At 42.9% G+C, this 23,054-nt stretch overlaps 3 protein-coding genes across 4 annotated transcripts in view; 2 read left to right on the top strand and 1 right to left on the bottom strand.

The window, feature by feature from the left end:
• CUZD1 (CUB and zona pellucida like domains 1) overlaps nucleotides 1-9,873 on the top strand; it is a 23,744-nt gene extending 13,871 nt beyond the window's left edge. The window contains exons 4-9 of the mRNA XM_084845986.1: nucleotides 687-840; nucleotides 1,912-2,132; nucleotides 4,023-4,195; nucleotides 5,177-5,562; nucleotides 6,778-7,046; nucleotides 7,649-9,873. Coding sequence (XP_084702112.1) covers nucleotides 687-840; nucleotides 1,912-2,132; nucleotides 4,023-4,195; nucleotides 5,177-5,562; nucleotides 6,778-7,046; nucleotides 7,649-7,812 — 1,367 coding nt within the window. The 3' untranslated portion in view covers nucleotides 7,813-9,873. The remainder of the gene's footprint in view (nucleotides 1-686; nucleotides 841-1,911; nucleotides 2,133-4,022; nucleotides 4,196-5,176; nucleotides 5,563-6,777; nucleotides 7,047-7,648) is intronic.
• Nucleotides 7,908-22,748, bottom strand: C3H10orf88 (chromosome 3 C10orf88 homolog). Of its 2 annotated transcripts, none has more exons than XM_084845989.1 (6): nucleotides 22,424-22,748; nucleotides 17,464-17,667; nucleotides 15,620-15,692; nucleotides 13,435-13,641; nucleotides 11,175-11,650; nucleotides 7,908-10,142 (listed from the first exon to the last, which is right to left on the bottom strand). In XM_084845989.1, exons 1-6 carry the CDS (start codon nucleotides 22,603-22,605, stop codon nucleotides 9,920-9,922), a joined length of 1,365 nt encoding a protein of 454 aa, XP_084702115.1. In that variant the 5' UTR covers nucleotides 22,606-22,748; the 3' UTR covers nucleotides 7,908-9,919. The 2 variants fall into 2 exon arrangements, with proteins under 2 accessions (XP_084702115.1, XP_084702114.1); XM_084845988.1 differs by lacking the exon at nucleotides 22,424-22,748 and adding an exon at nucleotides 22,180-22,403.
• LOC146350935 (disintegrin and metalloproteinase domain-containing protein 9-like) overlaps nucleotides 22,728-23,054 on the top strand; it is a 61,807-nt gene continuing 61,480 nt past the window's right edge. Inside the window, exon 1 of the mRNA XM_084845983.1 lies at nucleotides 22,728-23,054. The gene's annotated coding sequence lies outside the window, so the exon portion shown is untranslated.

The following is a 23,054-nucleotide window of genomic DNA, read 5'->3' as shown; positions in this document are numbered from 1 at the left end:
GCTTGCTCAGTCTGCTCTCCAGGTGCTGAGTCTTGATGGGCAACTTCAAGGCCCCTGCGCTCCCTCCTAATGGTTCTTTATCTTTAAACCAGACTTGGCCAGGACAGCCCATAGAATAGAAGACTGTCCTCTGCCAGGTCTCCAAAACAGAGGACTATCCTCTGTAATGTAAGACACCTGGCCACCCTACAAGGTTATATTGGAAGGTGGCCTTAGTCCACTTTGGACTTAGCAGAAAGGTTAAGACTAGTCTCGGTGTCAGATAAGTGTGGAGACCTTATCCTGAATACGAGTAATACTTTACAGTTCCTTTTGTAGAGGCTGCTGGGGTGTGGGTGGCACGAGTTTTGTTGTTGTTCTGTGCTGATTATACCATAATCATTAGTTTGAATGCTGTGTTTGTGACATGCAGAGCAGGTGGTTCCCAGCTGAAAGAACTTAAACGAGTGTCTCTGAGGTCTAGCCTTTCCGTCTTCACATTTGCTACAGGAGTCTGCAGCCTTAGGATTAAGGAGCAGGGCGCTGCAGGTAGATGGCATGGCCTCCAGGAAGGCTTGCGTTCCTGCACTGGCCAAAGATGGGGATGGGGAGGATTGCAAAAACTATTTTGCAAAAAGTGTTGATTACTAATGCTCTTTCTGCTCATTGATACAGCCTTTTAAAAAGAAAATGACTTTCTTTTTAAGCTGCCATTCCAAACTGCGGGGGCTACCTTAATGGATTAGATGGAGCATTCACCAGCCCCAACTACCCCCGGCCACACCCAAAATTTGCCTATTGTGTCTGGCACATAGAAACAGAAGCAAATTCCATGATAAATTTAACCTTCAGTGAAATATTGTAAGTACATTTGAGTTTATGTATATATTTTTTTACATTTCAGATACACTTAGCCCCTGTATAAAATTATATAGGTAAACAAGCAAGCAAAAAAAAGGGGGGGCGTGTTATTAAGCTTTCTGTTAAAAAAAAAAAAAAAGAGGCTTTTACAATGACATTCCAAAATACTAAAGGTGAATAGATGCGAAGTAGAATTTTAGCCACTGGGATCCCAATGATTTGGAGGGGGTTTAAAAATGGGTAGGACGAAGGGTGGAGCTACACATTTCTGCCTCTCTTGCCTCAGAAATACCTTGGTGAATCATTCTAGTCTAGCTGCCGATTCCAGCGTGGCCAGATGTTTCTGACAACTTGCAAGAAGGCCATGAAGGTGATGGCCAACCCATGTTCTTTGTCCCAGCATTTGGTATATGCCTCCCACTGGGTGAAGGAGGGGCCACATCTTTGAGAGCCAGCAGCCCTATTCAGGCATTCTACTTGTTTGGAGAATCAACACATGAAGGGGGAAGAACATGAGTTGGTGGGCAAACGTCTGCAGTGGAGACACTATATATCTATATATCTAGATATCTCCCCAAGTGATTTAGACCTCTTATTTTCCAGGCATCTAAATTGCACAGGGAGCCTCCATGAGTACAGAAGTCATCCCACTGCAGACGCTTGCCTCCAACTTGTAGAAGGTGACAAGGACAGCAAAGGAGGAACAAAGCTAACACACTCATCATCCCTGCTCTCCTGCACACACTCATTGATTCTGCTCATAAGTAGAATGCCTGGACAGGGCTAGTGTGATGTAGTGGTTAGAATGCAAGATTTGAACTGGAGAGATCCAGGTTCAAATCCCTCCTCAGTCAGGAATCTTACTGGGTGACCCTGGGCCAGTCACTCTTTCTCAGCTTAAAGTATTTCCTAGGGTTGTTGTGAGGACAAAAGTGGGTGGGTGGAAATAATTACCTACAAGTGTATACTCACTTGCAAACTTATAATTGTTTTGTAATTGGAGGAAGGATGGAGAAACCTAGTAATTTAAAAATTGGCCACCAAAATTATTCTTTTTCTCTGCATCTCTAGTCTAGAAATAGATGAGAATTGTAGATTTGATTTTCTTGCCATCTATGATGGCCCAACAACGGACTCTGGCTTAATCAAACAAGTGTGTGGTCGTGTGACCCCAACGTTCCAGTCTTCTTCCAACGTTATGACTGTTGTGCTGTCTACAGACTATGCCAATTCATACAGGGGCTTTTCTGCTCGCTACAGAAGTATACCAATACCGGTACCAGAACGCAACAGTAAGTCTCATTTCTCTTAATGTGATATTTGATTGTTTTATGTCTGTTTGTTGAAAGGCTGAAGATTAATTACATGGAAGAAGAGCCAGCCTTTTCGATGGTGCAAGATGTACAAATGTACACAGAGGAAGTTGCTTGCTGCGTCTTTGCTGGCCTCTGAAAAATGGCAGGCAGTCCATCCAGATTTTCTCTTTCATATTCCCCAAGACTAAACTGCTACAAAGCTATGTGCACACACATGGATACCCCATGCACAGCTAGGGGTTACTTATCCTTTTGCTACCAGTTGCACAACTGTAGCCTGGCCACAGTTATCTGTGCTCTGGAAACTTCTGGGATTGACTATAGTAATGCTTTGTATGTGGGGCTGCATTTGAAAACTGTCCCAGATCTACAGTTAGTTTAAGATACAGCTCTTACGCTGTTGACTGAGACAGGTTGGCAGGAACATTTCTCACAGGTATTGTACCCTATGGGAAGCCCTCTGCATGAAGGCACTATTGCCCCATGTGGGGAAGGATTACACCCACAGTTTGTGCCAGATTTTCATTTCAGCTGTACTTATAGTCCAACTATAGTGAAGATAGAGTGTCTGCTATGATGATTTTATGACTTGTATAAAGTAGGTCGCTTTGTCAATGGCATCCCTATGGGAAGAGTAACTTGTACACCGTATCTTGGATTCTTCAGGCGCTCAGTTGAGCTATCATTTTCTGTGGTTGCAGGGAGCAATTGTGAAACTATGAAATACACACAGCTCTGACTAGGGACATTTTTCACATAGAAGATATTCATTTAAAAAAAGACTGCAGTTTTCACACTAAGCAAAGCCACCCTTAGAATTGTCAGTCAACAAACAGAATTCTGTCACTGAAGGATTGCATTCTATCCAGTGTGGCTTATTTTAACAGGTCAATAGGAAGGGACAAGAGACACAAAAGAAAGAGAGGAGAAATAAATTGGACACAAACAATAAATATTCTGATGTCTGTGTATTAAAAGGATAACATACAAATAATTAAAAATAAGCAAGTGTGCAAATGAGAAAGCTGTTCAAAAGTTGCAGAAAAGTTCCCAATTAGCTGATGGTTCCCACACTGCAGATTTGAACAGTGGAGCAGTGCTGAAATCAGTTTATAACTGCAGAACTTTTGTGCAACCTCTGAACAGTTCACTCGTTTGCACAGTTGCTTGTTCTATTGATTTACCAGGAGCATAAGAAGAGCCCTGCTTGATCAGGCCAAAGGCCTGCCTAGAACAGCATCCTGTTCCCCACAGTGGCAAACGAGATGGCCCTGGGACGCCCACAAGCAGGACATGACTGCCACAGCTTTATGTATTAGTATTATGAGACCGAGTATTATGAGATGGAGAGAAAGTTCTCTCTATCCACTTTTTTCACAGCATGCATAATTTTATAAACCTCTATAATGTTCCCTATTAGCCTTTTTTCTCAACGAAAAGGGCCTGAACGTAAAAAAACAAAAAAACATCCTCCTAGGGGAGTTGTTCTAGGCCCTCGATCATTTTGTTTGACCTTTTTACCTTTTCCAGCTCTACAATCTCCTTTTTGGATGTCATATTTTAATACACAGAAAACACATTGTATGCATTTAGGTAATCCACACACACACACACACACACACACACACACACACCTCCTCAGCCTTATTTAACAGATGACAACAAAGTATTTACTTCTTTTTTCAAGGAATAGGCTTTGATCATGCACTGAGGTCCTAGCAACAGATGCTTGTCACTGAAAAATGACACAAAGAATAGATAGGACATTACCTGGGGTGCGGGGTGTGTGTGTGTGTGTGGGGAAGACACAGTTCTGTATTGTTTGCATGGTTATTCCTTGCTTTCCCCTGTTCTTTTTATTGCTAGCATCCCTCAGCTGTTCTTCAGACATGATGACAGTTACTCTCAGCAAGTCTTTCCTGGATTCACTTGGCTATAATGGAAATGACTTGTCACTAAATGACCCAACTTGCAGACCTACTGAATTAAACCCAGTGACATTTTATTTTCCACTCAACAGCTGCGGAACACATAAACAGGTAATAAGCAACCCAAAACTGAAACCAATCCAAACCAGAGTACTGTGAACCTTTCCTTCAAGACCCCAGTCTGCCTGAAATCTTGTTTCCTATCTTGTCTGTCTTCTGCCAGTTTAGTCTACTATCCTTAGATCTGAACCTATCTTGCCCAGCTCATTCCCCCTATTGCCTGATTCCTTGACTGGATCCTGCCAAGATTTGTCTACTTATGCCAAATCTGCCAATGACAATCATACTCAAACTAGTCAGACATGTTTTCAAGTTCTCTTCCCACGTCTCTCTCTCTCTCTCTCTCTCACACACACACACGCGCACGCGTGCTCTCTCTGCACACTCAGTCATGGCTGCTTGGAAAAGATCAGTACCATCAGACATGTGGATAGGTAATAAGTATCTCATGAGGAACACTATGAAGATACTTAGGAAACATGAATGTCACAGAAGAGATGGCTAAAAACTACTCCTTTCTTTTCTTCAGTATAGAAAAGATATTGATGATCCTTAAGATGTACACCCACGGATATTTACTGTAATATTCACTGAAATTATGGGACTTAAGTTCTAAGTCCATATGCTTAGGTTTCTGATGTTAGAGATGAAGGGTGTGGTCCTTTAGCTTACACTGTAACTGGTTTACTATGATAGAGCTTTCATTGCTGGCGACAGCCTGCTTCAATGAATAATGTGTTTTTATAATATTCAAATGCCAATTTAGGCATCTCTTGAAAATGTCTTCAAATGTAGAAATGGCTAAACATCAAAGAGGCCAAACTAAAAAGGATGGGCTATTCTTTAATCGTGTAACGAAACGTGTCTAAATAACACTTGTGTTTGAGGACTTGGTGCTGTTGTTCATTTAACTGTGAGATTCTCAAACTTAAGCTAAGGCCCATTATATACTTTTAATTTTTACAACGTATTTTCTTCTTCCAAAGTGGAAGACACTACAATATAAATGTGTTTTACTCCTGTCTTGTGCAGAGTGAAGATAACACCATCACCTACAGTAACACCATCACTGCATCCCCAAGGGGCGATGTGATCACCCGTCAAAAACACGTTGAAATTTTTGTAAAGTGTATAATGGAAAACAATTCAACTGTAGAAGTCATGTATGTAACAGAAAGTGACACTGTGGATAACACAAGTGCCATAGGTAGATACAACCTGAGCATGTCCTTCTACGAATCCAGTTCTTTCTCCAGACCAATAGTTGAGTATCCATACTATGTAGATTTGAACCAAACTCTCTATGCACAAGTCAGCCTACATTCCACTGATGTCAATCTGTTAGTGTTTGTGGATACCTGCACAGCATCACCAAACTCTGATTTTGGATCACCAAAATACGATTTAGTAAGACATGGGTGAGTAATCTAACTATTCAGTATCATTATCTTTTCGTTTTAATATAATTGTAGGTAGAATATAAAACAGAATTGACAGAATTTGTACCCACAGAGAAAGAGAGGAGAGATGGATAAAGAAATAGCGGGGATAGCAATTTGACCAAAGAGGAGCAAGCAAAGTAAAAGTAGGGTGGTCCAAAAAAGACTTTGTTACACAAATCGTTTTGAAGAGTCATGGAAGAGAGAAAGGGCTTGATGAATACAGGCGGTACGGCCACTTTGACTATAGACAGCACCATATCAAAAGGCACGTAGAAGATATGGGTTGGACAAGGGTACAAATGGGGCCGACTCTAGATGAGGGGGCAACTTCAGTGGGTCAAGCACCCATTGGGGGCTGCACCCCCCTCCCCTACTGTACCACCAGTTTGGTGGAGGTACTGAAGAATTATTCTGAATGTACTACTCTGGGGTTATTCATTAGAAGTGTTCACAATTATGAATAATTGGGATGAATTGCGTTGAGAACCATTTTGTTGTTCAGTCGTTCAGTCGTGTCCGACTCTTCGTGACCCCATGGACCATAGCATGCCAGGCCTTCCTGTCCTGTGCTCTCTCCTGGAGCATGCTCAAGTTCATATTCATTGCATCGGTGATGCTATCTAGCCATCTCATCCTCTGCCGTTCCCTTCTCCTTTTGCCTTCAGTCTTTCCCATCTTCAGGGTCTTTTTCAGAGAGTTTTCTCTTCGCATTAGGTGGCCAAAATATTTGAGCTTCATAAAATAGAGAATTAGAAGTCCACTGTGGTCTGTGTTCTCGTAGCAGATTCCTTTATAACAGGGGTGGGCAATTTGTGGCTCTTCAGATTTTTGGCCTACAACTTCTATCAGCCCCAGCCAACATAGCTAATGGTGAGGGATAATGCGAGTTGTTGCACAGAACATCTGGAAGGCCTCAAGTTGCCCACCCATGCTTTTTGACATGCTGCTGTAAATTAAACTACTAGGCTAACCTGACAGCTCTGGCCCAGAAGAGTTATTTATGTACACCAGCAGCAGTGTGCTCCAGTAGCAGTATCACACAGTAAATTTGTTTTACACATGTCCTTCACTTAAAACATCAGTTCTTGAACCTCTGTGTTGCAACTTCATTTCTGGTAAACATCTATTACTACTGTGCACAGACTCAAGCTACTGTTCATCATGTAAAGCAACCTCAACATTCTATTACAGCTGTGCTAAAGATGACACTTATATGGCCTATCCAGTCCTTAAACATTATGGGAGGTTCAGGTTCAATTCCTTCAAATTCCTGCACAGTGAGGCATCTGTTTACCTCCACTGTGAGGTTCTGATTTGTGACAGCACCGATCCTAACTCACGCTGCACTAAAGGCTGCATCACTCGGAACAAGAGAGAAATTTCTTCCTACAAATGGAAAGGAGATGCTATGGTGGGACCTCTCCGCTTGAAAAGAGACGCTAGTTCTATGGATCGCTCAGGTGGGTAGAGTGCAAAAAGACCACTTTCTTATGTTACTTTCGGTGAGGTTACATATACAGACTTCACTGATTCTAATAACAATTAAAATTATTTAGAAAGAAAAAATATGGTAGTCTAACCGATGGGACAATGGGACAGTTCACACAATCAGCACCAGCATGTGCCGGCCGGCACTGTGAATATTCAAGCCATGGTGGGGGAGCGCTATGGCTTATTATGATTTGAGAGCCTGGGCAAGGTGGTTTATTTCTGTGGTTAACAAGCTACCCAGAACCCATGGGCTATTCTTGGGTTCTGGGGTGGCTTGTTAATCATGGCAACAAGCCACCCTGCCTGGGTTCGCACATAACAATAAACCACAGTGCTTGCTTGAATATTTGCAATGGTGGCCAGCACCTATCATGTGACCTGGGTCAATATCAGGTAACCAGTGTTACTTCTCCTCCACACTCTCCCAATCAATCCTAACAAGCCGATGAAAGTGAAAGGGATGTATTGCCAATGATTATTCAAATTTTTTAAAATTAAGTGTTTGTGCATGGCCGTGGAATTTGTGACCTACACTTTAACCCTCCATTTATCTTCTGCTTTCCGTGTTCAGACTCTTCCATTCAGGTTTATCCTGAAGAAAGCCAGAACACACAATCGAACCGCCTGTACATCCTTACATTCGTTGTGTTGGTCACGAATGCTGTCCTCCTGGCTGGTCTGGCAGCAAAGCATCTCATCCGTCGAGAAGCAGGATACAGATACCAGAAACTGTAGAGCTCTTAACGAGGATCTCCAGCAAGCTGTTTCAGTTTGAACCCCAAGCTTATGCAGACATGCACTGGAAGAGCATGCTTTCATAAATCTTTCCTTTAAGTATTACTTATTTCAAATAAAACAGGTAAACTGAAATATACAACAACATCACAGTGATATTGCCTGCCAGCAGGTTTCAGGGAAATTGAAGGTATCTGGAAGGGTAGTTGGGCCAGAAACTACAAAAAGACTTTGGCTTGGATAGTAAGAGCAATCCTAAACTCCCTGGGAGAGTGTCCCAGGGACCATAGGATTGCTTGTAAAAACACTTCTTGGAGTTCCAACTCCCCTCCCCCACTCCCTCACAGCCAGCACGGAAAGAACCACACTGGGTGTCCTCTGAGGCTGGAACAGCAACCTCTGAAGGGGAGGAAAGGGGGTGTTCTGGTAGGCAGGGAGGGGAAGACACCAGAGAGACCAGGAATCTGCTGGTCGGATTCATAGAAATCTGAACTCATTTGATTCCATCACAGATTTCTCCGACATCCCTGGTAATAATACATAAATAAAATACAGGTGGCTGCAAGGGGAAGGACAGGATAGGGAACTTTCTTCCACGAACTTCCTTCTGTTACACTCATCTTAGGAGCTAAGTCAGGGGTGTTGAACCTCCTTCGCCTTGAGGGCTGAATTCTATTTAGGAGAAGCTGCATTTCAAAGGTGGGTGGGACTGAAGGTAAGAAGGGGCGGGGCCAAAAATACCAGCTTATTGTAGCTTGAAGTTCTTACTTCTGATAACTCAGCCTTAGGAGAGGCATTTCAACCTTTTAGAACAGGAAGAACTGCACAAGAGCCAGGAAGCCACCACATCATAGGATGTTGGAGAAAAGGGGTTGAGGCCAGGGGAAGGGGCATGGTTCTCTGAAGAACCCCAGAAGGCTGCATTTGGACCCCTGGGCCTGGGCCTCTGCACCCCTGATCTAAAACCTTTATCTTGTGCACTGATGTATGAGTGCCTGATCTTCTAAACCTCTAAATACAGTGTGAGTTAATGTACCTATCGAAATACAGAAGAACTAAGTATTTTACTCTGACAAACTCTGGTGGTACCTGTTACTATTTTGCAGGAACTCATATCAACTTACATGTAATACTAACTCTAGAACAGTGTCCTCAAACATATAGGGCATACTGCAGCTCTGGGATAAAGGATGACTGGATACAGAACAAGAACTGGGGCAGACTTCTGTGGAAATATATAAAAACTCTGTGTGGTGGACAAACTAAGCTAAACAGGAATGTACCTATAACTGAAATCCATTCTTCCCTTTCCCTAATACATCTGCCTTTCTTCAAAGAATATAGGCCAGTATCCAGTGGGGCACTTATGCCCCCACTGATTCTCTTGTGTCCCAATAATTATGTTGTGCTTCTGGGGGCATCCCAAAAAGAGTGGAAACACTCGTTTCTGGAAGGAGGCAGGTTGGCGGAGCTTACATGGGAGAGCTCCACTGACCTGACCTGCCTCCTTCCAGAAATGAGTGTTTCTGTTCGTTTTGGGGCTTCCTCTAGGACATGCTAAAGCTCCCTTGCATAAGCAGTGGGTCGCAGTTGTGCAATGGAATTGGCATGACCAACTGCTTGTGGAAGGGAATCGGCAGCGGGGATAAGTGTTCCGTTGGATACTGCCCATACTCTTTATATAAGAACCCCCCCTCCCAAAATGATGGAATTTAATTCTTCTGTTATATTACCCTACATTAAAACATAACTATTCAGATATTAATAAAGCTGCAAACTGCTTTATTTAGAACACTTCTCCATAATTAAATATGAGAATAACATCCATAAAGGGAACATTTTTAAATGTTTATGAATAAATAAGTCATATACAGATGTAAAAAATTATATGAACTGTAAAAAAATATTGGTTTGGTATTTTTGCAAGTTACAGATATATAAACACTAACATTAGTGTACAATACTGGGGAAATTACAGTAACAAGTATATAATCTGAGGTTTTAAATATTTATAAGCTTATAAGCATACAGCTTTCAAAAGCTTGTAAAATAAATACTTGCCCTTGGAAAACATGTATGTTGAGGTTTTCCACTTTTCAACAATTGCCTACCTCTTCCCATTTGAGGGTTCTTCTCTCAAAGGATTGTGTTCTTGTGAAACATTACTGGAATTCCGAACCAAATCCATTATTGCAGCAATTTTATTATCTATGTGTTCTTGAAGTTCCTGCATACGCACATCAATATTCTCCATTAATCTCTTCTCCATCAGTTCCACGTTTTTGGAGATGAACTTTTCCAAGTACAGGCAAACAGGCTGCTGTTCTACACTGCAAGAAATGAACACATAAGAAATAAGCTAAGCTGGCCAAAACATAATTGTGCACTTTAATTAGCATGAGTTTAAAAATGCCTCAACAGAAGGTTCAGCACTGAAGAATCAATAAGTTTAAGAAGTATGTTGTGAAAAACCCAATGTTGCTTAATAGTACAGTTAATGCTAAGTTAGAAATCATAACTATCCATCTTTTCAGTCTCAGCATCAATTAAGCACAGGTTCCATTAACGCACACTGGAAGCAACCCGTAAAAACGTAAGAAGAGCTATGCTAGGACAGACCAGAGGTCTATCTAGTCCAGCATGCTGTTCCCACAGCGCCCAACCAAATGCCTCTGGCAAGCTCATAAGCAGGACATAAACGCAAAAGCACCTCCTGCTTGTGTATTCCAGCATCTGGTATTCAGAAGCATACTGCCTTTGATAATGGAAGTAATATATACCTGTCATGATGTATCAGTAGCCTTATCCACCATTGTTTCATGCCCGTGTCACATAAAACATGGCAACACTGATCAGTAGGATTAAGGTGCAAATATAAATAAGAGAAAGTAGTAGATACTTATACAATTAGGTGTTTAAATGTTAAAATGAAAACTTATAAAGCCTGCACAATGGTGCGCTTCCACCTTCACTAAGTACAGGTATGAGATATGTCCAGTCCTTAGACTATCAAGAACAACCTCCTTGCTACTGTCCTTAAAGGATACCTTTAACTATGGCCATAGTACAGACCTAAGCTCCAAGGGTTAGTATTTCCTGAAGTTCTTGCCATCAGACACAGATGAACTTACTGGAATGATTCCTGTGAGCTGGACATGTCACCATTTTCAGAGTCTGATCAACCAAGTGAGTGTCCTTAGTTCCAACATGTACAAGAGTTGAACAAAATTCAATTGTCAGGAGGAGGGGGTTCAACTTTTTAGTTATCTAGTCCAATTGCCTGGTGATGCCAGTCATATTTTCCCAAGAAAACTGTTGTTAAGGGTAAAAGAAGTTTATAAAATTACCCAGCCGGAACTTACCTAACAGTTTGAATACCCTCATCCTCAGATACAGAATTGTCCTGACACTGTTTACTCCTTTCATCTATTCGTAGACGATTGACTTGACCACATACCGTCTGAAGAAATGGAAGCAGCAGTGTGGAGTTGGGCATATCTGGGTTTTCTTTTCCTTGCTCTTGTAAAAAAGACGACACCAAACCTTTAAAGTTGTTTTGAGAAACCACAGCACTGGGTTGTGGAGTTTGAAGCCCTGGAGGCTCAAACATGTTCTCTGTACCAGGAACCTGTTTGTTCATATTGGTGTGTATCTTTAAGTCTTCCATAGCCATTCCAGCTGCTGACTTAGCTTTTAGAAAAGAGGGCCTGTTGGGCAAATGGTCTAGTCTCCCCATATCAGGTGCCATTTTCAATCCATCAATGGCATGGTTGTTTTCAGATACAAATCCATTTCTCCCGAATATATTTTGTAGTTTGCCTCCAAAAGGAAGTCCATTCTAATGGAAATAAAATGTATGGATACATTAACAAGTTATATATGTAGCCCCAGTAAATATATGAAGCCCCAACAGTCAATAAGTACCTCCTTGGACTTGCCCAACTTCAACTGGCAACTTGGGGTTGATTTCCTTTGCTGCTGTAGCACCTTATCAGACCATTTGCTGAATGCTCTGCTCACTTAGCTACATTCTACTGAGCCCCAACATGCTCTACTCATTGGTTCCTGGCTACCTATTATTACTGTTTACAGAAATGTAGACTTTATTGAACATGGTTTTATTCTCAACATAATCTCACGGAGACAACCAGCTATGTTAGGAGCTTCTATGGAAGTAGAATAAACGTAGCAATGATGAAAAAAATTGCTCTAAATGTGGGATTGACCAAAGCAAAAGAAGAGGAGATAGCTAGGGAACAGAAGAATATATAGTATTTTCACAAGTTATTTTACTCATTGTCTACTTGATCCAGGATCTTAAAGATGTTTTAAAGAGCTAACAAAGTGGGTCTCTCTTAATTGTGCCACAATTCATTCATCTGGGAAGATGGGCTATACAGATAGGGGCTGTCTAGGTTGTCAACTGCAGTACAGTGGACCAAAATCTGGCTGACATTTGACAGGGGGTCAATTTTGCCTGGAAGACACTGGGTATGTCAGCCCTCAGTGGCTGGACACTGTGTGGATGCATACAATTTGTTGGTGTGGGCTGAGCACACAGAAATGCTACACACAGACCCCACAATACAGGTCCTCCCTTCACCACTTTATACCCCAAGGTGTAGACGCTCAGGCCTGGGGGCCAAAGCCGGCCCTTTGGGGTTCCCCAAAAGATCACATCCCCTTCCCCTGCCCTATACCCTTGCCCCTAACCACTGTCAGGTTCCTTCGTCCTCTCCCTTCACAATCAACACACTCCCCGATACAAAGCTTCAAGCCAACACTACTTTATTATTAAGTGACTAGCTTCTTTGCAAATGCAGATTCTAGGAAACTCTTAAGACTGCATAGAACCAGCTACTCCACATATCTACAAACACCAATAAAGGATTCAAAGTGGAAGTTAGAGAAGTTGCCAGCAGTCTGGGCATAACCTTCTCGGCCAGACTTGCTTCGCAGGGATGCCCCTCCCTTACGGCAGCTCCCTCCTATGTTAGCTTCCATGAGTGGCCAGCTTGTTGAAGCGTCTGAGCACAGCCTCTACCTTTTCCTACTTCGCTCTGCAACGGACCCTAGCATCCCTCAAGTCATACTCCTCGCTCTCCTTCTCCTCCGAAACCTGGGTTCTCATGGTGGAGGAATGGGGGAGCCGTTCAGGCTGGGCCATCTGTGTGTCAAGGTCTTGGGAAGAAAGTCTCGCCATATCTGGGCTCATTAAGGAGGGTGCCTCCCTCTGTTCTGGCTGTTCCTATTCTGATTCCGAATCTGAGCAGCCAGACATCTCCACATGCTCAGATTCATTCCTGACAACCAACAACAACCACCTACCCCCCTTTCCCCTATTCCCATATCACGTGGTAGTTTCCTGAGTTTTCTCCCCATTCTAAAAGGTTGACATTCCTTTCCTAAGTCTTAGTTACTTGTAGTAAGAGCTTAAAGCTAAAATATGCTGGTATCTCTGGCCCCACCCCTTTGACTTTGGCCCAGCCCACCACTGGAATGAGGCCTCCAAGAGCTTCTCTGAAATGGGATTTGGCCCTTGAGCTGAAAGGGGCTCAACACCCCATTATACACCATAAGAATGGACATTTCATAAATAGTGTTTTATACACAGTAACTCACCTTCTGCTGAAAACGAACCATATCCAGGAGCTGTTGAGCCCCAGGTGATAATTTTGATCCCATAGATTCCATTATAGTTTGTACTTTGTCTAGGTCTATTCCTGATCCTAGTCCAGCAAAGGCTGGCATAGATTTTGTACAAACTGATTTGACTTGTACTATGATTTTACTGATGAGTACTCTTTGTTTTTGACTGATGGACAGTAGCTAGTGAAAAGAAAAAGATGATATTTAGGTTACAATAATTTGTTAATTACTTTGGCAAAATAATATGAATTCTAAGTAGGAGACTTGGTCTAGAAAAGCTCTTTTTGTAAGATGATTATTATGGAGCTGCATTCGTATGTTGGCTAAGACATAATTTAGTGCAACATGAGCAACTAGGAATTAACCACAGCGAACCTTAGGCTCATGTGCTCCCTCCACTCTCCTCCTCCTGTGCAAGATGGGGGAGAAATCTGGAACTGTGCGCTTTTGATTAAGCACAGATTGCCATGCTGTCCAGACCTGGAACTGGGGTTAATTTTAACTGTGATTACTTTAACAACTCAGCTTTAGTAATTATGATTGGAAATTAGCTTGTTTGAAACTAACCACAGTTAATGTTAATTACAGTCTGTCAGTCTGGATGACATGACAAACCACGGTTAAGAAAAAGCAGAAAGAAAAACATCCAAACGCCTTCCCCTGGCGGTGTGGGACAAACGGAGGGGAGGGGGAGCATATGAGACTGAGGCTCACTCTAGCTCATTCCCACTTGTGCGTGATGCGCTAAAAGATGGTCTAGCATGATGGGCGAGTTTCAATATAAGGCAGTTTCCTATGTCCCTATGTGGCATTCCTTTAGGGAGACACACGCATACAACTGAGAAAGGGCTGTAGCTCAGAGGTAGAGCACATGCTTTGCATGCAGAAGGTGCCCTGTTCAATCCCTAGCATCTCCAGGTAGGGTGGGGAAAGAATTCTGCTTGGAACCCTGGAAAGCCACTGCCAGTCTGTGTTGACAATACAAGGCTAGATGGACCTTGGTCTGATTCAGTATAAGGCTGCTTCCTATGTTCCTAATTTTTTCCCCCAACCCGTGCAGGAAAGAAAGAAATCTGTCCATGGGGAGTTCAGAAGCCTTTTTTCTTTTAACACCAGTCCCTGCAGTCTCCTTTCTGCTTAGGAGCCTCAGTGCCATGAGGTTTCTGCTGTCAGCCCCTTGTTTCAGGCCTATCCTCAGTGGTCAGCTCTGGTCAATAGTTGGCCCCCTTGTCAGTGGACAGGGACTGGCAAATTCCTGACCACATCAGTTACCGACACCAGGTCTGGCACAACGACAGATATGCAGGCACGTAAGTGCTATGTTAAAAATTAGTCTGAGATAAAAATTAGTCTGAGAAGACGTTGCTAGGAAGACTTCAGCTTTGAAAGGTAGCTAAGAAATGTATTAAATCAATAAATAAAAATACTGGATCCATCATTTTAATAACTGTTAATGTAGCACTAGCATGGTTTTCCAAGTATTCTGTGACACAGCATGGAAGTATACACTATGTCAGCAAACATGGGCCTCCAACACTGTATCTGCTGAATAATGGGAATCTGGGAACAGGCTGCTGAACCCATCCCCCCACAATCTCTCTCCAGGCCAGTTTTACCCCACTAGGTTGATCTGGTCTCAGAGCCCAAAGATGGGGGCTAAATGGGGCTGTGGAGTAAACGTTGGAGAGGGGTAAATAAAGTAAATTTCCCTGCATTTACTTTCTTTAGGAGAACACCAAGTTGAGAACCTGTGCTTGCTGTAACCCATGTTTGGAATCAGGAAGGAATATTCCCTCAGAGCAGACTGCTTGGCTGTTCTGAAGATACCTGCCTTTCCCTGCAACATGGCTTGGTTATGCTATCTTGTTGGTTGTATTTTACTAACAGAACTTTTTGTCCTATCTAAAACTTCTAGTTTATAAGAGAAAAACATCATTAAAATACAGTCTTTTATACAGACACAAAACCCCATTTATTGTATCAGCACGAATAAGAATCCCATTGCAAACTGCATCTCCTTATTACATTTCCTCCTTTTATTTTTTTTTCCAGTATTCATACTTGAATGCAGAGCAAGGCACAGAGTTTTCCTTTATCACCACCTTTCTTAAAAACAACAACAACTAGAATTTTAAAAATAATTTCTTTGACTTCCTACCTTAATCTTACAAGAGGCTGTGGAACACTCCAATCTAAGGTATTTTTTGTATAAAGTAACTTGGTCATCTTTGCTAGAAAATAAAGTAGGGGAGCTGTGAAAATTCCATATAACAACATTACATACACTTAATGTTTTTCACAAGAAGTTTTTCACAAGAAGCACAACACAGGTAAGTCCACTGCTCTAGTTTTCAAGACACTTGTCTAATGCTCAATAAAAGGCAACATTTACAAATGCCTAAAAAATTCAACAAGTTCTCAGTGATTTGCATTAGGCCAGATGGGATGTAAACACTGTAGAAAAAAATTATGTATCTAGGCCCTGTGCATGTGGAAAGCACTTCTACAAGGTGGAAGTTGCCCATTTCCCCTTCCAGTGGCATCCCATCACACCATGTGGAGTAGTGCGCCGCTGACCTTCAGGAGCAATTTGGGGGCAAGAAGGCCACTAACAACTACTACGAAAAGGAGGGTAAACCCCCAGTAAGCCACACAATATTTTGGATCCCAGCCTTTGCTTACAATGTTGAAATACAACTGAAATTCACCTTATGTCAGAAACATTTTCAGAAACATTATTCAAAACAAGGTAAAACAACAACAACTAATGAAGGCATATTTGACAGGAAGTTTAAACAGTTGCCTCTAGGCTAGGGGAATCAGTCACCCAGGTATAATAACAGCTCGGGTCCCAATGTCATCTACATACCAAACTCTGAAAACTCACCTGGTAGCAGGACAAGCTGACCTGGTTCCCGCGTAAAGGAAACCCATGCATTGCTTATCCATGAACTGTCAGGGCTGCGTGGGAGCAAACAAGCAACAAACCTAATAATAAACCATGGGTTCAAACGCTGCACTGTTTGACCCTCAACAACCCAGAGTTCTGGGTTTGGATGTTGCATCAAACAACCCAGGAACAGGAAATTCCTGGGTTGTTTGAAAAACTGGATGCAATGTGGAAGCAATGGGCAGGCAGGAGGCAGCACAGTCGCTCCGATGCAGCCCCAACAACCCATGGGTTGTTGTTACATGCGAACTGGGCTACTTTGTCCACTCTATCTACCATGTTAACTACCAGTAACTCTTTCTTTGTTTTGTTGCCCTTAACAAAATCCACAGAGACTCGGATTACTAACCTCTGAACTGTTGTGACCCTCCCACCCCCGGTGAGGCAGAACCAGCCTCTTTTTCTATTGGAGGGCAGAATGAGGAAGGTTCCCAACCAGCACCCAGCTTTGACTTTAACTGCACTTGCAGAAAGCAGTCTACACATCAATGCTAAATGCATAGGTTAATAAGAAAAGCAAAACCCAGCAACACTGTGTAATGTTCAGTAACTGACCACATGACAATACTTTAGTCAATATCCAACCTTCCCTCTCACCACCACCCTTTTTTAAACTGATGGTTGCTCTCTCATTAGCTAAATTTAGAGACTTCTGTACCTTCAAATTGCTTCAGCTATTGGGCAGTATAGAAATATAATAAATATTGTTTCTTGAATCTGGCTCCCATATGTCTTTAAATAATAACTTGAGACCTGACTTTAAAAATAATCTTCTCCTTCAAAAAGTAATATGTCAGGCTTGTGATGCACAGAAATTGCCTCCAGATGACCAGAAAGGGAAATTTGTGTGAACTGGCTACACATAGTTCTTCCCCGTCGCCCCGCCTTTTTTTTTTTTTGAGGCTATCAGTGTGCCACAGATGATGAACATATGGGCAGGTTAGTAAAAATGTTTGTGAGCTAGTAATATTTGGAGACTTATTTACAAGGCTGAATAGCCCATCGCTAGTTTGTAGACTGATTCAATAATGTAAAAGGACAAAACTACTGACCTGCCATGTTCAATGGTAAAGACTTTCTCTCCCCTCCCAGTTGCACAGTACTCCTCTCCTATGTAGACTTCCATGTTCCGTGCCTCACTCACAATGCCAAGACCAACAATTTCTTCAGATCCATGGGGGTCACAGTGCAAGTACAGCAAACATGGAGCGACACAGTCATTGTTTAATTGTCCTTCAAGAAGCACAACATTCTCACTAGATGAGGTGGGGGGAAAGGTCAATTTACATTATGCACTTTAAAGCACCAATAATTCCGGGATAGTAAAGTTAATTCTAATTCACGAGAAACAGACTCTATATAACAACAGACTGAAAATATTTCACCCACAGCTAAATGTTTACACGTTTTAAATTATACACCTTCCAAGCGTTGATTAGTGAACAGCGTTGAATTTTAAACTGAGATCTGAATCTGTTTGTACCCAACTCGACTATGGGCTTGTACTAGGGAATAAGCCCCACTGAAATCAGTACGACTTACTTCTAAGAAAACACACATATGATTGTGGTGTATGTGAGAAGTCACTTTTACACATTAAACTTTACATCTATAAAATAGAGAATGGTGATACATTTCATAGAACTAGATCTGTCCCTGTCATTGCTTATTGTACAAAAAGAGTTTATTTATAGGATAGAACAGTGGTCTCCAAACTTTTTTGATCGCGCACCTTTATCAGTAAAAATTTTTTAGCATGCACTCCATTATTTGCATATTTATTTATAAATTATATGTATGTACTACTGCGCTTATTATGTACATTATAAAACACACAAAAACATTAAAAAGGATGAGATAAAGATGAAATAAACAATATTTTAAAAATATTTTATTTATTAACAGTGCAACCCCCCTTTTTGCTCTCACTAAAAATTATTAATAATAATATTTACTGAGAGCACTGTGATTGAACATGCTTCGTTATTTTAGAAAATCTTGGTTTAACACTTTGTGATGTAGCGATTCAAAGGTCTGGTTCTAAGTTCAGTTTATTTCGATACCAGGTTTTAATGGCTGTCATAGCTGCCACAGCACTCGCTTCCTTCTCGGCTTCGTTCTGCCAAAGGAGAGTGGGAAGGGTTCATCTCCTTCCTGCTCTCCTATGGCAGGATGGCAGCTGCTCCGGTGCTGCAGATTCCTCTGCCGTGCCTGGCAGAGACTGGCGCAGTTGCTCTCGGCGGCCGCAGCAGAGGCAGGATAGGACTGGAGCCAAGAGAAATGCCAGGGAGCTTCCCTCTCTGCTCTCGTCCCAACCTGCTGCCTCCACCACTGCCATCATTGCAACTCATCAGGGCAGTGCTGGACTGCTCAATTATCAGGTGGCTCACATACCCCAATGGATCATCTTGAGAGCTAGTGTAGTGGTGAGAGTGTTGGATTGGAAGCCGGGAGATCCAGGTTCTAGTCCCCACTCAGCCATGGAAGCTCACTGGGTGACTTTGGGCCATAGACTCTCAGCCCAACCTACCTCACAGGGTTGTTGTTGTGAGGATAAAATGGAGAGGAGGAGGATCATGTAAGCCGCCTTGGGTTCCTTGCAAGAGGAAAAAGGCAGGATATAAATGCAATAAATAAATAAATAAATAAATACGATCGCATCAGTCCATTGTTGGGATGGATAATCTATTATTGCTGTGTGTACATGTTTATATGCAGCTGAAGACAGTCAGACCTACAATCAGGCTCACATAAAAAGAGTCTGAAGATACCTCAGTGCATGACTGGGAGTCTGAACTATGGAAGCAAGTGGCTTAAAGTGGCTAAATACATGCCTGTACATACCTTTGGAAGTGATGGCCTAAACTCTGTAAGTTTTAGTTGGCCTTGGTAGCCAAATCAAAATTTATGGACAGCAAGAATTGCTTCTTATAGAAGAGGCATTTATTGTGGAATTGCCATGGTTTGTTTACTCATGGTTTATGGTGGTCCACATAATGTCATCCATTTGTAATCCTCCTGTGTTTTCCCAGTGCTGCTTCATCCTTTTTCTTACCTCTGAAAGGGTGCTTCCAGACAGGACGCCCATGACTAACATTCAAAAGGCATTGTGAAGCTAGTCTGTATTTTCTTCCTTAAGAGATTTTTTCTGGCTAAAGAAAGATGGAGAAGCAGTGGGAAAATGGGGAATCCATGATGTTGTTTTCTGGACCCCCATAAAATTCGGTGAACGAGGCAGTGCAACTAGGTGATAAAAGTCTCGTCTGGAAGCACCCAAAGAACAATTTTTTTCTGAGAAGGATAGAAGAGTAATGCAATCTCCACAGGTGTCGAAGCCCTTAGTGCTACTCTTTCATCTTTCTTTCTTTTCTTTTTTTAAGTGGTGAGGTTTTGACATGGGCAAACCTATCATAGCTGAGCACACCTTTGCAGTTGGTGCCATTTTTATCAACTGCTTCTTGATTTTTCTAATTGATATTTTAAGTAGCACTAAAATACTTTTCTGGTTGTATATATAAATATTAAAATAGCAAAATACCACTTAAATGAAGAAATGTGATGGCGCTAGACCCATATAATACACACATCCCCACCCTCATATATTTAAAATGATGGGAGGCACCCTTTCCATTCCACCCTGAAAGCCAGTATAAAAATAATTTTAATTAATTAATTAATTCACCACCATTTTAGCAAGATGACTAATGGCAATGACCAGAAAGGTCTTTTAAAAATGATTTTTAAAAAATTAGCATTATCAGGCATAATGTTATACCCCTATAATGCTGTGTGTGTGTATTTTGTTGTTGTTTATTCGTTCAGTCACTTCCGACTCTTCGTGACTTCATGGACCAGCCCACGCCAGAGCTTCCTGTTGGCCGTCGCCACCCCCAGCTCCCCTAAGGTCGAGTCCGTCACCTCCAGAATATCATCCATCCATCTTGCCCTTGGTCGGCCCCTCTTCCTTTTCCCTTCCACTTTCCCTAGCATCAGCATCTTCTCCAGGGTATTCTGTCTTCTCATTATGTGGCCAAAGTACTTCAGTTTTGCCTTTAATATCCTTCCCTCAAATGAGCAGTCTGGCTTTATTTCCCGGAGTATGGACTGGTTTGATCTTCTTGCAGTCCAAGGCACTCTCAGAATTTTCCTCCAGCACCACAGTTCAAAAGCATCTATCTTCCTTCGCTTAGGTTACTATGGGGAATACCATTGCTTTCACTATGCAGACTTTTGTCGTCAGTGTGATGACTCTGCTCTTAACTATTTTATCAAGATTTGTCATTGCTCTCCTCCCAAGAAGTAAATGTCTTCTGATTTCCTGGCTGCAGTCAGTGTCTGCAGTAATCTTTGCGCCTAGAAAGACAAAGTCTGCCACTGCCTCCACGTTTTCTCCCTCTATTTGCCAGTTATCAATCAAGCTGGTTGCCATAATCTTGTTTTTTTTGAGGTTTAACTGCAACCCAGCTTTTGCACTTTCTTCTTTCACCCTCGTCATGAGGTTCCTCAGCTCCTCCTCACTTTCAGCCATCAAAGTGGTATCATCTGCATATCTGAGCTTGTTAATGTTTCTTCCAGCGATTTTAACTCCAGCCTTGGCTTCATCAAGTCCAGCACGTCGCATGATGTGTTCTGCGTACAGGTTGAATGCCATGAAAACTAAATGGATCAGTACAACCAGTGTGTGTGTGTGTGTGTGTGTGTGTATATATATATATATATATATGGTCTACGGAATTTAAATTTCCAAGTGTGAATACAGATGTATTTTGAGCCGAGTGCACGTAAACATGTAAATGCACAAGATGTCAGTATGTAGCTTCCTTTTATTCCTCTACTTTAAAAAACAATTGGCTGTCATTATTTTAGAAAATATGCGGTCAAAAGTTCATCTACTTCTGAGTAATCAAAATGTTATTTCTTCCTAACTTGTGGTTGGCAAAAATTTAAGAAGGAATGTTACATGCTGTTGAGCTATTGGGTAAAGGTCTCTGTTTGCATCATAAAACACAAGATGAAATACTAAGTACATTAATATGTTTAGTTTGTGAATCACAGTGAAAGTGGATGAGTTGATACCACCAGTTCTTTAGCTGCACCACCTTCTGCTGTTGGTACTATGTGGCTACAATTTGCAAACCAGGTAAGATGGAGTATTTGGACTAAAATTAGCTTAAACGTAGTCTAGTTTGCCAAATATATTGCACTACGTGCATACGTATGTTCTAGTCATCTTTATTTACCGTGGATGGCCTTTGCTTTCTAGCAACTATTCCTGGTAAAACACTGATTGGGTTCATGTGATCATTGGAGGAAAAGAAGCCACCATGGCTTCTCTTACCCACCCTGTGCGTGCTGCTCGCATGCTTGCCATTTCCGTAATTACCCTCGCTGTGGCGTCGGTTGCCGTGTCTAGACCCAGCAAGGTGTGTGGCAGAGGTAGCTTCCAAACCACCCCATAACCCTTACAACAAGTCATGGGTTGCAGGGTGGTTTGGAAGCCACCCCCACCACACCTCACCAGGTTCAGACAACCCATGCCATGGCATGGGTAATTAGAGAAATAGTGGGCGGGAAAGAAGCCATGGTGGTTTCTTTTCCCTGCTGATTGTCTGAACCCAGCCACTGTCGTTATTTAATCTCTGGGAACGTATTGGGTCTCTAGAATTTAAATTTCTGAGTGTGTGAATACAAACGTATTTTGAGTCTAGCGCACACAAACGCTTTGCGTTTGCTCAGGTCGAAGGGACAGGCGGGGGGAAAGTACGGACCTTTGGCCGTGCAGCCTCGCCGTGGGCACAGGGCCCTTCACCTGACTTCCATCCGCCAAGGCAGCCGGGGGCATCTCGACCCGCTCCTTGGTACAGCACCTCAGCCATCTACGGAGCGCCCACACCGTGGCCTCCTCCCCAGCCACCTGCGCGCCCCCTCGCCGGGGCTTCCAAAGAAACGTAGGCCCCGCTCCCATCCCCCCACTTCTTCCCCGCCCCGCTCCAGGGCGCCTTCCTTCCTCACCCGCTCGGCGGGGGTCCCCCAAGCTCCCAGGCGGCGCCGAGTTCCCCCTCCGAGACGCGGCGCACGGCGCTCGCCAGCTCCGTCCGACACTCCCAGGAGCAGGCGGCTGAGATCCGGGGGCTGCCAGCGACGGGAGCCTCTTCGCCCTCAGGGGTCGCCGTCAGGCTGCTACTGCTCGCCATCGCGAGTCAGAGCAGCCCCGACCCTCGGCGTGCAGCAGCCGCTGGCCTGGACCAAGCCTCGGAAACTAGGGCCTTTGCGGAAGGTGGGAGCGTCCTTGCAGGTGGAACTTACCTTCGAGAGAACGCGTTTCTCGCCGGACGCTATTCCCAACTGGAACTTCCGCCCTTCCACGGCTTCGACCATAGATTTTCGTTCCTCTGTGCAAGGTCTGTCTAGCTCTCTGTCAGAGACATAGGAACGTATCTGACTCGCCACCGAGAGAATGCCAGGTTCTTCGCCAGGGCTGTAGCCTGGATTTCCCGGATGCTCTAGTTGCCGCGCGCTCCCTCGTTAGAGTGGGGAAGCTGTGACGGCGCTAGGACTGGATCGTTGCAGTGATTTGGCAGCGTCGTATTCCCACTCCCAAAAGTAGAAGCAAAGACAGAACTTCATGCCCTTTCCAACTCAG

This window comes from Heloderma suspectum, chromosome 3, assembly GCF_057233095.1.
Source record: "Heloderma suspectum isolate Gila_16-S chromosome 3, 16-S_ref, whole genome shotgun sequence".
NCBI lineage: Eukaryota > Metazoa > Chordata > Lepidosauria > Squamata > Helodermatidae > Heloderma > Heloderma suspectum.
Note: the sequence above shows the minus strand (reverse complement) of the source record. Positions and strands in the feature narration are given on the sequence as shown.

Excerpts from the sequence above, each read along its gene's own strand:
- C3H10orf88 (XM_084845988.1), bottom strand. The coding sequence starts at position 22,376 with ATGGGAGCGGGGCCTACGTTTCTTTGGAAGCCCCGGCGAGGGGGCGCG. Across the intron at positions 15,693-17,463 it reads TTTACCATTGAACATGGCAG|CAAAGATGACCAAGTTACTT; the intron begins GTCAGTAGTTTT and ends TTTATTTTCTAG. Across the intron at positions 10,143-11,174 it reads GAGGGTATTCAAACTGTTAG|TGTAGAACAGCAGCCTGTTT; the intron begins GTAAGTTCCGGC and ends CATTTCTTGCAG.